At 34.3% G+C, this 14,856-nt stretch overlaps 1 protein-coding gene across 2 annotated transcripts in view; it reads left to right on the top strand.

The window, feature by feature from the left end:
• The window catches only part of LOC149542150 (ABC transporter G family member 11-like), a 77,234-nt gene extending 64,171 nt beyond the window's left edge, over nt 1–13,063 (top strand). The window contains exons 9-12 of one of the 2 annotated variants that reach the window (XM_089797184.1): nt 11,913–12,185; nt 12,334–12,441; nt 12,547–12,616; nt 12,939–13,063. In XM_089797184.1, coding sequence (XP_089653310.1) covers nt 11,913–12,185; nt 12,334–12,441; nt 12,547–12,616; nt 12,939–12,943 — 456 coding nt within the window. In that variant the 3' untranslated portion in view covers nt 12,944–13,063. Of the gene's footprint in view, nt 1–11,912; nt 12,186–12,333; nt 12,442–12,546 lie in introns of both variants that reach the window. The other variant, XM_089797183.1, reaches the window with a different exon arrangement.
• The last annotated feature ends 1,793 nt before the right edge of the window (nt 13,064–14,856 follow it).

The raw sequence follows: 14,856 nt of genomic DNA, 5'->3' as shown, positions 1-14,856 counted from the left end.
TGCTAGTCAAATTTGTGATCATGGATATGAAGTTGTTTTTGATGACCATGGTGATCAAATCAAATTAAAATCTGGATAGTTGGTTGCATTAGGTAAAAGATCTAAAGGGAATGTATACAATTTAAAATATATCACAAATACTAACAATCAAGAAGATGTTTGTCTTCTGGGACAGGTGAATGAAAGTTGGTTATGGCACAAAAGGCTTGGACACTTGAATTTTGACAACTTGGTAAAAGTTAGTAAGCATCAGAAAGTAAGAGGTATGCCGTGTATAAGTAAGCAAAAGAATGCTATTTGTGAAGGTTGTCAACATGGGAAACAAACAAAGGCATCTTTTCCTTCAAAATAATATTTTGCTTCTAAACCATTGCAATTAGTACATACTGATTTATGTGGTCCTACAAGGACAATGTCATTAAATGGTGAAAAGTATTTCATACTTTTTATAGATGATTATATAAGAATGACATGGGTAACCTTCTTAAAGCATAATTCAAAGGCATTTAACAAGTTTAAGATTTTCAGGAAAATGGTTGAAAATGTGTCAGACATGAAGATCAAGTGCTTACGATTAGATAAAGGTGGTGAGTTTACTTTAGATGAATTTTTTAATTATTGTGAAAAACATGGCATCGAAAGACAATATGTAGCATCCAGGACACCTCAACAAAATGGAGTTGTTGAGAGAAAGAACCGAATAGTGAAAGAAATGGCAAGGATCATGTTAGATGAATCTAAAGTACCAAACTGATACTGGAAAGAAGCAGTTCACACAATAGTATATATTTTAAATAGGGCACAACTAACGGTAAAACCTAACTACATTCCTTATGAGTTATGGTACGAACATCTTGCTTCTATTGAGCATTTTAGAATTTTTGGAAGTAGATGCTTCATTAAGAATTTTGATGATAAAATAGGAAGCTTTGATTCAAGATGTGATGAAGGAATCTTTTTAGAATATTCAAAATGTTTTAATAAAAAGTTGAATAAACTTATTGAAAGTATACATGTGAAAGTGGATGAAGTTGTGCAGAATAAAAAGAAAATAAGAATGGATAATACTTTCCTACAAGACAATGATAAAGATTTGAAAGAAGCAGATAATAAAGTCGATTAAGGTGAAGAAGAGATAAAAGATCAAATAGAAACACCAGAACCCATAGGTACAAAGGCTACAGGAATAAGATTGAAGAAGTATCATCCTCAAGAACAGATCATAGGGGATACACATGCAAGTATTCAAACAAGAACAAGAACTACATCTAGTGAATGTGCTAATCTTTGTTATCTTAGATTGAACCTAAATCATATAAAGAAGCTAGTATGGATGAGTTTTGGGTTAATGCTACGAAAGAGGAACCAAGTCAAATTGAAAAGAATAAAACTTGGGAATTAGTGCCTAGACCTTAAGATAAAAATGTAATAGGTGCTAAATGGATCTTTAGAAATAATATTGATAAAAATGGAAAAATATCAAGGAACAGGCTAGATTGGTTTGTAAGGGTGTTTTATCCCTATCTTCTCTTGCATAAGTTCATAAATGAGTGAGGTTTTAGGGGGAGCATATTGTGCTTATCTTTTTGTTACCTTGAAACCTTTGTATATCTCCTTTGTCATTGATGGCAAAGGGGGAGAAAACTGAAGATGAAGATGTCTACATGATGGATATACAGGTACAGGTACAGATATAGGATGTACAGGGACACATGGATATATAGGTACATATACATGATATACAGGCACACATGGATATACAGGTGGAAGTTGGTCTTGACATCAAATCCAAAGGGGGAGTATGTTGAACTCTTGGTATTTGGTCTTTGATTGTTGTCATTGATGTCAATAATGCAAATATAATGAGTATATGGTATGGTTAACATCATGTAGCTATCTTATTTGATGTTCTTCAATATTGTTCAAAACATATTCAAGACAAACACTTAAGTGTTATACAATTAACACTTAATGTTCACATTGGTTTAGAAAACTGTCATGCCTGACCACTACTTTGGTTATTTTCATATTAAGACTTTAATATTATAAGTATTTATTTGATGTTAACGTTCTGTCATCTGTTGAATTTGGTTGAAGATGTCCAAGGGACGTGTATTGTGGATTGAACTTTTTATTAGAAGTTAGCATGATAAATGTTTAACAAAACAATATAGACACGTTTAAATAAAACATGTTGCGTGCCTTTGGATTTTAGCAAATTTGAGAGATGTATGATTAAAAGGTTTGATTTAATATATATTATTGAGGATTTGGATACCCTAACAATATTAATATACACTATGGTGTATTGAGAGGGAATAAGAAGCCCACGACTTTTATAATACTTTCATGCTGATTATGGTATAAGCAAAACTTTGGCAAATATATATTAAGGATTTATATTCCTAATCTCTACGGTTTCGCATGCTCTAGTATTAAGAGTTCTGCATTGTTTTGATCATGCCATATCATGTGGCAGAAGAACAGGAAGTCGTATGCACGACACTGTGTTTGTTGTAGAAGCATTCATTACTTTTTTTTGTTGAACTTTTAATATCACTTAAGGCTTTAGTTGGCCAGTACAGCTGGTATGGGGTTTTGTTTGTTGAAATGGCAAGGAAATTTATCCGTTTTTTTTTCTCTGTTCTGTTGCACATCTGTAAGTTAATGCCAAGATATCAGCATCATAAAAGGGTTTTGTTTGATGGAGATACGTGCATATGAGACTGAGCAAGATGGGGTTTCTCACCAAAAGTTTTGGTTGATATTGTTAAAATCATCTATTTTACTCCATACCGAAGATATATTTGAGTTGGTTGTGTTGGCAGCGTGGTATTTGTTTTGGATTCGTAGCCTTGACAGCGAACCTGTAGCAGAGTTTTGTCAGTCTACTGTGATTTGGTAGGGGGCTTTTCTTTTCCCTAATCTATTCTATTTTATATGGGTTATTTTGAAATTCGTAAATAATACTGTTTGTTTGATAATGATATAAGCTGACACCCAAGCGTGGGTGTATGCAAGGTTCAACATGATGATGCTAAGTTTTGCATATATCCATACTTGAGTGTGGGTATAGTGTTTTCACTTTGATAACATAGAACACATTTGGGGTTTTGTTTTATAATGTGGAATTTGTATCAATGTATTAGGATCCACATTTATCGAGCCGATCTTTGTGAGAATCATGCCTCTGTGATTAGTAATACTATTGTGCTATCAAAGTATTGCATTTGGTTTTGGGCATAGACGAAACAGAATAAATAAGCTTGGGTTTGAACGTTCTGTTAGTCGGGTTGTAATTAAGTCATGTTCACAGTCAATTACCCTGATGAATATACGAACCAGGGCAGGGTATGTTAGCAAACAAGTTTTGGAAAACTCTGGTTTGAATAGTAAGTTAAAAATTAAATAGTCTTTTCATTTTCACCAGTAGATTCATTTTATTGTATAAAGGAAATTAAGATTTGGCTTTTCATCAAACAAGTCGCGGGTAATCTTTGTGCAGTAGCTTTGTTGCGAAATTATACCTGCATTGTAACAAACAGTTATGCATGGATCTAAAGCAAGGTTGAATCAATATTATATCAGTATAGTTTGACACGCTTATTGAACTGCTGGAAAATTTCTTATAGAACAATCGACACCCTGTTTGAAATACAATTTGGTTTGAATTCCTTTATAGTTGCACAGGGCTTCCAAACGTTATTTGTTTTATTTGGATATTACTGTTAATTGGGACTGGCCAGAGACTTTTTGTCAATTGATTTATATATATATGAGTAAGCTAGTAATTGAGTTACGTGTGTGTGTCGCATCTTGTGTATTAGTATATCGAGGATAAACAGTTAGTATGCTAATCTTGAGTTAGAAATCATATTTGGCAATTTGGAAATAAGATTATTTGAATATATGGTATCATTGATTATGTTCTTTTTGTTTAAAAACATCGATAGAGCTTATACCAATCGGTAAACTGAATGTTGTAGAAATCTGTTAAGATGTATAAATTTAATTTGTTATGAAGTTCTTTTAGACATACCAATGATATATATATATTATGCTTTTTGAGATGAAAATTTTATGAATTAGAAGATATTAATTTAATGATGTTATTCTATCCATTACTGAAATGAAAAATTGTTTTCAAATAAAGGAAGGATTATGATGTATGATGATATAATTTTATTTTAAACAGAAGTATCATATGTATTTTGGTTCTGATATCTTGGTCTATTCAATGATAAGTTAAGATGATTATTTCAGTAGGAAGATGTGTTATAGTATTAAGATTTCGTAAATACCGTTAAGTTGAGTTAGCAGTTTAATGGTAATTACGCCATCTTGGTATTATAAGATTTGTTCCTATTGCTGTAATGATCTAAATTTACCTCTGAAAGATGTCAGAATAAGATAGGTTGCAAATGGATGAAAAATGTAGTATCATGTGGTATACTAATTTGATACCTGATGCATGTGCATTCTTAGTAAATCTATTTGATGTGTGTTTTAAGAAAAGTCGTAATGAGCATATATTAGGGTGGCTGAATCTGGTTAATCCTTTTCAGTTATTTAATTCAGTGATAACATTAAAATGAATTGGGTGGGTTAATTTCAAATTATAAGATAATTGGCCTACCTATGACTTAAACCTATATGGTTAAGTACGGAGAATAAGGCAAGTCTCTATTACGTCGTATGGCGAGTATAATAGAGAGTACCACTATGAGAAATCTAAGGGCATACCAAACATGGATGCAAAATCTTGGTACCATAGTGATTACACCTCAGTATATATATGAATCATTTACGAGATTTTCTTAGTGCGAGTTTAATTTTTGCAATGATGAGTAAATGTTACTTCTTGCATAGTAATTTTTGGAACTGCATTATGTTAAGTAGTTCTGATATCTATAGTATGTTTATGTATATGTAAATCTTAACATTTATTCAGGTGGATGACGCTTTTTAACTTAGTGTGTACTAAGCCCCCTTTTGTGTTGTGTTGCATTTCTGTATGTTTTACAGGTGCTTTGAGTCGATTAACAATTAGCTAAGGATGACTGTTGAAGTTATTTCTTGAATCAGTATTGAATTTCCTGTAGGGTCCATATGTTGGACATTAGTGATTAAGAATGATGTTATACTTCATTGTTGTACTGAACTCGAAATGTATTTGCATCATAATGGATATATTTTTGATGAAATCTACTTGTATTTTGAGGTTTTCAGATTGAGCGTGGCTCAATCATGGTACTTGTATTTGTTTTAAGATGAGTTGTTTTAAAGAATTTTTTTTTTTTCTTAATTCTTGGTCTTTGTTTTCTAATCTTTTGGATCTGTTTAGTGTAGCATTACAAAAACGGTTGTAAAAAAACAATTTTGGTCTATGAGAAAGTCGACAAGCTTTTTTATCAGATATACCCCAACTATCATATCTTTTTGGAAAGGTTTATGAGTTAGCTAAAATGAGAATTTGTTAGTTTTTGCATAACACATGTACGAAAAGAGAAAAAGTCTGTTTATCATAAATAGTTGCCAAATTTTTATGATAGTTTTAACAATTTTGAGCGGTTTTGGTATGATGGAAGTTTGGGGTATGCACTTGCCTCCAAAATTTCTACTTTCTTGGTTTATAAGTAGAGGATACATTCTTCGAAAACATCCAACAGGTGGTTTTGACAGAAGTTGCAGGATTTCTGTGGAATTCCTTGTAGACCGAATAGTTTGTAGGCAAAATTTTTTAATAGCAAAGAAGAGGGCAATGCTTTATGTTTCTATTTTCATATTTGTGATTTGATTTTCATTGTAGAAGTTTATCGGAGGTAGAAGAAGAGTTATATATTGCATCTTCATTCATTCATATCAGTATTTGATCAAATCTTTTAATGGAAAAGGAAAATATATTTGGATACTGGATGTTTTGAGGAGAATAGAAGTGTATCCTGCATTATGTTTTCAACAAGAAGTTGAAACTAGTGATTCATGATTTGTGTTGTAATAGAGATGATCCTCTAATTTTATATCTCATTTGTTCATTTTGGAAATTGATGCTTCTTGTATTCATGAAGTTGGTGCTTCAGGTGTGAGGAATTGGTGTTCCTTGAAATTGGTATTTCTAAAACAGGGTGTTGGTGCTTCCCAGAGTTGTAGCTCTAAAAGATTTGCCCAAGAGGCCAATAAAGTTTCAAAGTCAAAGTGTTTTTTTATCGTAAGGGGTTTTCCATGTTAAAATATTGTGTCACTTTGTTATTCATTAACTATCTTGCTCATGTGTTAAATTTTATAACTTGTAATCATTTCAAGTTTTGAAAAATATTTTAAACCACTGATTCACCCCACCCCCTCTTAGTGGTGTTTCTATTGCAACACTCCATTGCATGCTCAATATAACATCTGTATAATCCAGATCTATCCCAAAGAAATCATCTTTTATCTTGTAGTTTTCCATGGTGATGCTTAATTGGAGAACAAAATGAGTACATGAGAAGAGATCTCCTCTTCCCACCTCAACTTCTAATCGTTCATGTTCCTTTTTGTGTAAACCCCTTTAGGTGATAAGTGATGAGTTGATGAAGTTGAGTGCAACCCTGTTGTTGAGCTTGACTACAACTCACCGCCCTTAGAGTGTACCATGTACTCCAAACACATTGTGGCTTGGAGTGCTAGGGAGCGTGGTAAATACACCTTCCCTCCATGCTAGTGTGGTTGTTTTTTTCCGCATGATTTGTACCTTTTGTATAGTCTTTTTCTCGCTCGGAATCCTCATTCTCCTCCCCATCAGACACCACCTCAATCTAGGAGATCTTTCCCTTGCCTAAGCATCAGTGCTCTGGTACCCACGGCTCCCTACAAGTGCAACAAAATTTATTCCTCCTAAGCTCCTCCTTGATGGCCTCATTGATTGGTGGCTTCTTCAAATAAGGTTTGTTGTCTTCCTCCTTCAAGGTGGGGGATGGTTTGGCATTGAAGTAATTCGTGGAAAAAGATGTGGCCATGTCACCCCTTAATCACTTCAGTGAACGTGTTGGGGTTGAACCCTTTCACCCAACCCTTCAGGGGTTTTATTAACCCATCCATGAATGTCACAACTTGTCTCTTCTCTGAGATGTATCTCTTCTCTGAGATGTCTATCACCAATCAAAAACAATCTCTAGAATTCTGTAATGTAACTGTCCACTAGTCTTGATTGCTTCAGTTGAGCCGACTCTTTGAAATTAAGAAATGGATCCTTTTCGTCAAAGTGATCTGTAAGCCTCTCTTTGAATCTAACATGAAGTTACTTGATTGTGGCTAAGGGTGACCATCCTATGACGCCATTATTTGTGAGTGTCCTAGGTGAAGCATTGTGAATTTGATTGTTCCATCCTTACGCATTAGGTTCAACTGGACGTAGGTATCTACTTTCTGCACCCATGGTCATGTTGATATTTTTCCGACCCCTTCAAAGGATTATATGGTCATCTTTCTTATCTTACTTTTGATGTCATCGTTGTAATAGCGGCAACTCATGTTGTTTGAGTATTTCATTTGAAGATTACATAATCCTTAAAGAATGTATCTCTGCAAATATCTGTATCCCTCCATTCTTGTCTCAATTTCTCTTGCAATTCTTGCAAAGTGGGCTCTCACTTTGCTTCTATTTTCTAGGGAAATGTCAACATTGATTGTTGAGAATGTGAGCATTGAGTGTTTGATATTCTTGTGACAGAATTACCACAATGCCCATTGTGTTCTCCATTTGTTCTACCGTTTGCCAATTTTTGCAATGTCTCCTCCATGTGTAGTTGTTATTATTCCTCTCATCCAACCATGGCTTTTTTTAGTTGATCTTGGCTTTTGGTTAGTTCCCTTAATAGTGTTGTGATTGTAGAGCTAAGTTCTTGTAGTTCCCTCATTTTGGGTGCAAAATGATATTGCCTTTGGGCGTATATGGTGAGCTCGCTCTATATCGACAACCTAACAAGTTGGCAGGATCATCACCTCTAATACTACTGTGATGTTCCATTGAATAGCATACAACTGTATGAACACCCATGTACGGACAAACCATCTTGCACCCACATATGATCTAACTGATCCTCTACCTTTCTTAGCACACTCCCATATGGTCTAACCGATCCTGTATGGTCTTCTGACACTGTGTATTACCCTTTTGAATCTGCTTGTATGATCTTATCAAATCTCTCCTCTATATCCATAACCTAACAGGTTGGCAAGATCATCGCCTCTAATACTATTGTGATGTTCCATTGGATAGCATGCAACTATATGAACACCCACGTATGGACAAATCGTCTTGCACCCACATGTGATTGAATTGATCCCCTACCTTTCTTAGCACACTCCCATACGATCTAAACGATCTTGTATGGTCTTCTGACACTATGTCTTAACCCTTTTGAATTTGCCGGTATGATCCTATCAAATCTCTCCTCTATATGGTGACTTCAACTACTTGTGTAGTTGCTTCGTTTCCCATCAACTGTAGTGAATTCCTTGCCATACGATGAGTAAATCCCGCTTGTATAGTGTGTGTAGACCCTCTGTACCATAATATGAGTTATATGAAAATAACTTCAAGGGGAAGTCACAAGAATGTATATTGCAAAGTTCTGAGGGTGATGTCAATGTATGCACAACTCCTACCTTTTGTGTACGATGCCCACAATATTTGGTAGTTACACAATGTAAGTTTTTCAATCTTAATCAATGTAACACCAATACTGGTGTGCGTCAGGACGCTTGGGCGAGTTTTCGAGATAGGGGAAAATAGACCTCATTTTGGGGATGACAGCAAGGGGAGGACAAGGGAGGGAGGGGTGTTGTATGGTATACCTGATAGATCTTGAAATGAACATACCAAATTAATATACTTGACCATAAAAAAATTGCAATATGAATTAGAACCATTGGACATTCAAAATAGTAACATACTATATACTCAATTGTAACATTCAAAAATCAAAATTCAAATAGAAATTCAAGCACCCATCCCAGTGGCCGCATGGTTGTGGAATGGCAGAGGTGGGGTTTCTTGGGTACTCAAGTACCCAGTGCGGGGACGTCTCAGGGATGAGTACTTCGAAGTTTGGGAGGGGGTGCGAGTCCCCGTGTTACACTGATCTTAATGTAACTATTTTATTATTGCCAGTGTAACACAGCTCAACAACACAAAGACAAAAGTTGGATAGATAAATATCTCCGTGTTTAAAATTGTAAAAAATTCAGACAACAAACAGAATAGGGGAGCCCCACCGAAACTGTAAATACTAAATAGGGAATATCTTGCACCTCTGAAACTGCAACAACACTGAACTCCAACTGGAATTCATGATTACCAAGCAAACATAAAATTCACCTTGCCTACAACTATGCCAAACTCGGCCTTATGGGCTTCGAGAAGTTTCTAGAAGGGTTAGAAATAGGCGACACCAAATAATTTGTAACAACTAATTAATAAAAGGGTCTTGAAAATATATTAAGTTCGACGCCATACAAACAATTAATTTTAATTAAACTATTTAAATATTTTGGGGACATTACAGGGTCCTAGTGCTTCCTCTTGAATACTGGCATGAAAAGATCTTTTTAGCCATTGGTAATACTCTTGGTCCTCTTTTAGTCATTGACAGGGTCATGAAATGTTTAGTTTTTGCTAGATTTTGTACGTGTTTAGATTGTTAAGCTTCTACCAAACACTGATGAGAGACATTGCAAGCTGGTTATTTGGGAGCAAATTATTCACTTCTAGTCTTCCTCTTTGGTGTCCTCTTGTTGCCGAGAGAAACATTTTTCCCATTCATGTGAGGTTTACAAAGATACCCTTCCTTTTCCTAGGAAGATTAGTATCGAAGGGAATGATTTGGACTTCCTTAGTGTAAGCACTATAGGAAATTGGAAGTTGTAACTTTTAGCACTCACACAAGGTTTACAAAGATAAACTTCCTTCTCCAAGGAAGACTTGTATTGAAGGAAATGATTTGGACTTCCTGAGAGTAAGCCCCACAGAAAATTCGAGGGGTCCTTCCTAAGGGACAAGCAAGATGCTGTGAGCTCTTTGGTTTACAATTCCTATTTGATTAGATAGGGTTTTTGGATTTTGTGGATTCTATTGACGTCTTGAGGGGCACCCCTCAAGGATGAAGATATCCCAGATTTGGTGGATGAGATTGTTTCTTCAAAGAATATTAGGATTCTGGGCCAAATGTCATTTTATAACTTGTGAGGCTGAGCTACAAGCCTCCTTGATTGGTATGGCTGTTTGTGTGGTTGCTCTGTTGTTTGGTTTTACTGAAGCTTTTATTTGTTAAGGTCTGTTCCATTGTGTTTTCTTTCTTGTTGCTATAGCTTTTTTGTGTTCCACAGTAGGCTTTTGGTTTGCTGTTGTTATACCAGGATTCTCCTTGTGCTCTCTTATGCTCATCCTGTTGATAGATCATAGAGTGTGATTTGAAACGTTGATGCAAAATATTTTCAACACAATCAAATCCAGAAACTCTTAGCGGTGATCTAAGTCACAAGGTTCGCCGGATTTTTGGCTTGAAGTTAGAAATTTGGCAAACTTAATGAAAATTTGGCGAACTTAAGAAAATGTAAAAAAAATCATATAAATTCGTAACAAATTCGTACGGCTAGTTAACCACTGTTATTTCAGGAAAAAACGTATTTTGTTGTAAAGATTTTTAGGGTTTTCAACAAAAAAATTTAATAAAAAGACGCCACTGTTAACAGGAAATGAACCCAAGTTTATCAACAGCTAGGGTGAACTGTGGTGGCCATTATTTGCGATCCTGTCTGCAAATCATGGTGGGTTGCTGTGGCTTGTGCGTCGCTGCAAAGTTGCAAATTGTCATAGGACATGAGTTGCTAGGAGTTGCTGCACATTCTCCTGCATAACACTGGTCACTCGTCTCCTGAATAATCTGCAAATGGCATCAGCAACGCTTCCATTCCTATCTGTGGCTTGATTCTCTATGTTTGGAGAGTATTTGACTTTAGGTTTAGTTTATGGTTCTAAACTTTTATTATTGTGTGTTTTATTATTGCTATTAATATATATTTATTTATCAAATATTAAAACATTAAAACATGTCAATATTATATTGTATAGTAATGAATAGCATTTACTTATATTATTTTTTATTATTTATCAATACGTATATAATATTTGTATTATTTCATATTATTTATCAATACTTATATATTATTTACCCCCTGGCCCCTTTTTTGTGAATTTGTAACTAGTATATATTAATTTGTTAATAGAAAGGGACTATTCATTAAAAAAATATATATTATTTACCCCCTGGCCCCTTTTTTGTGAATTTGTAACTAGTATATATTAATTTGTTAATAGAAAGGGACTATTCATTAAAAAAAATACTTATATATTATTTATATTATTTCATATTATTTATCAATACTTATATTATTTTATATTCTCATATTTTTGACTTGTTGAACTTCATCCGAACTTCATAGTTGTTGAACTTCATCCGAACTTCATAGTTGTCGAACTCAACTCGAACTAGAACCATGTGACTTAGGGGGTGACTATCATGGATTGTGGAAATCTCTTCTCTATGATTGTCCTCTTTGACAGCATTTTGTACAGGGTTTCAAGTTCCCCTCAAAACCTGTATTAACTTTAATTAAAAGAAAATGGTTCTCTAAATAAAATTCATATCTACATAATTCAAATCTGGGTGCCAAAGGGCAAAGCTTTTATTTATGAAACAGAAACCAGTTATCAGAATTTTATTTTAAAATGTATGATTATTTTTGGTTATATGTTTGTATCTGCATGCCGTCCTTTTGGTAGCTTTCAAGGGATAACTATAAGAGAAGAAACTATCATTCAAAATATTAGGGTAGTTAAAGCGCTTTTCTGACAAATTGAATATCCTATACAGGTATTCCACCGGGAAAGGCTTAATGGACACTATGGAGTGGCAGTATTTGTTATTGCAAACTTCTTATCCTCATTTCCATATTTAGTAATGGTGGCAGGATCCTCTGGAACCATTGTCTATTTCATGGTGAAGTTACATCAAGGCTTTATCCACTATTTATACTTTTTTCTGGATCTCTTTGGAACCATAGCTGTGGTGGAAAGCCTCATGATGGTCGTGGCTTCTTTGGTCCCAAACTTCTTGATGGGGATCGTAACAGGAGCTGGCATCATGGTAAGCAACGAAGTATACTATTTTTTGATCATAGATATATTTGAAGTTATTATCTCTTCAATGCTCATTGGAGATGATTAGATTGCTCTTATGTTATAGTTTTTGAACTTGTATGATTGATAATTTTATTCTGGTCCGATATTTGCAGGGAATTCTGATGATGACCGCTGGATTCTTTCGTCTATTAAATGATCTCCCTAAGCCTGTCTGGCGTTATCCAATATCCTACTTGAGTTATGGTTCATGGGGTTTGCAGGTACATTCAAAATAAAATGTTCTATCTTAAAATGATATGATCTAAACCTCTTGATTTTCACTATTAATATAGACCTAATACAAGTTATGAAATAAACTGATCCAGGGTAGCTACAAAAATGACTTCATTGGCCTTGAATTTGATTCACTGGTGCCTGGAGGCATGAAACTTAGTGGTGAGTACGTTATTGAGAATGTGTTTGAGTTAAGCCTGAATCGTTCGAAGTGGTGGGACTTGGCCATAGTTTTCCTCAATGTGATAGTATACAGACTCATGTTTTTGGTTATAGTGAAATCTAATGAAAAAATTACCCCTTTTATACGTGAATTATTCAGTAAGTATTCTGCAAGACGTCTAAAAAGAATACCATCAATTAGATCTCAAGCACCTCCTTTGTCTGCCCAAGCTCAAAACTTTTCTCCTTTCCGTTCCCCCTTTCGCTAAACAAGGTAGTATGATCATTGAGAGTATATTTTAGATTTTTATTTTATTTTCAGCCTAGCACCAAATATCTTAAAAATAAAGCTGGAACAGATGAATTGTTGACGCATCCGATAGCAATGCAACCTTTCAATATTGATATTTCTACAATCCAAGCCCCTGCAGGGTTTCAAAGATTGAGAATTGTTGGACGGTAATATAATGTTAAAAAGAGAGCCTTATGTTTGTTTTATGTACGAGGACATTGGTTTGTAAATCATGGTATTAAACTCTAAAGTGCTCTCTGAGCAGTGGTAAATCCTGTATTATTCTGTTTAAACATCATATGTTTCAGTGGTCAAACATTATTAGCAATTTCACATCTAGTTGATACGAAAAAGTGTTAAATATTTGACCTATTTCTATTTATCCAATTGATCTTGGACTGTCGAACTGTATGATTTTCAAGAGTAGCCATTTGGTCCTGTTTTTGGTGTATGTGAAAAAGTAATTGTGAGTGATACAAGACTTTATAAAAGGAAGATTGTATTCATTTCTGTTGCATGGAATTTTTATTTAGTTTTTAATGTTCTTACGATCAATTATGTAACATGAGAATTTCATACATACATGCATTTGGTTTTGGCTTTGAGGTGGGAAAAGGAAAGATAAAACAGTTGCTGTTCATTTTGTGTCCAGATTGGGAGGTCTAATCATGCAGTTTTCTCTTCCAAGTTTCTACCAGTTATTGTGAACTGGATAATATGTTCGTTCTTGCAGATAGTTGAGTATAAAAATGTTACTAAAAGCCTATAATACAGATATGAACACACCATGAAAAATGAGTGGTTGCCAAGTATCATGAATTCTTCACTCATTTTCAAAATGAATAAACATTTCACTGGAATTTAGTGTTGGTTTTAAATGTTTATCTAGTAATTGTAGAATGCTAAGATCCTTCTTTCCACTCACATAGTTAACTCTGAAATCTAACTTAATTCTTAACTCAGATTCTTAATAGAAAATATCTTGCTTGATTTTAATGCGGGTTTCTCTACTATTAGATAATGCCAAGATCCCTCTGTCTTGCTTAGATAGTTCACTCTGAAATATAGCCTAAATAACCTTTATCTTGGTTTTGAATGAAAGTTTGATTAACCAAGAGAACATGTCTTTTCAAAAATCAGTCTATTAATACCATATAAAACAAGGCTTTGCTGCCCCTAATGACGATGCCACCCATACAAATTGAGATCTGTTAGATCATCATCTTCCAACTTTAAATCTTTATGCATCATGGAACATCAAAAATAATTCTCATTTTACTTGAACGACACTCCTATTCTCTTCATAGTTCTACTCCATAAGTTTAAAGATCGTGAAATTTTTTATTCCACACTTGGTACCCTAAGAATTTGAATTTAAAAAAACTCTTTTCTGGGATATCTCTATTCATATTCTAATTTTTTAGTACATTACTGGACGCCCATGGGAGGGGGCTTCATAAGACAACTTATTAGAAATCTGTTATTGCAGCCTTTTTTTCCCTCCCCTAATATGAAAACTGCGATTTTTTTCCGAAAAACCACTACAAACCTGTTATTGCAGCTTAAGATCAATTCATTTTCTTACCTTTCAATGAAGATTTTGAAATCTCTTCAGTGTTGTTGATTTCATTCCTCCAACATTTTTTTCACAAATTTAAGATGCGCAGATTGGAAATTATATTATACCATATAATTTCATAACAAATCGCACAAATGATGTGTCTCAACATCTACACATGGTTCAAAAACTCAATGACAAGAGTTCACAATATATCGTTGGCTCATCGCAACATATATTTTAAATTATTTTGACAACAATTCATGAATTGAAACATGGTCATTCTCTAGTTGTGTTTTTTAATTGGAGAATATATTTGTGAGTTGTTTATCCTTGCCTCTTTTGTGGGCGCTTGTAATGGCCCTCGAGAAAAAAATCTAATAAGTTCGT

Source organism: Cupressus sempervirens, chromosome 8, assembly GCF_028749045.1.
Source record: "Cupressus sempervirens isolate cs-2001-9-10 chromosome 8, ASM2874904v1, whole genome shotgun sequence".
In the NCBI taxonomy this organism is placed as follows: domain Eukaryota; kingdom Viridiplantae; phylum Streptophyta; class Pinopsida; order Cupressales; family Cupressaceae; genus Cupressus; species Cupressus sempervirens.
The sequence above is the reverse complement of the archived record's forward strand: the minus strand, read 5'-3'. Positions and strand labels throughout refer to the sequence as shown.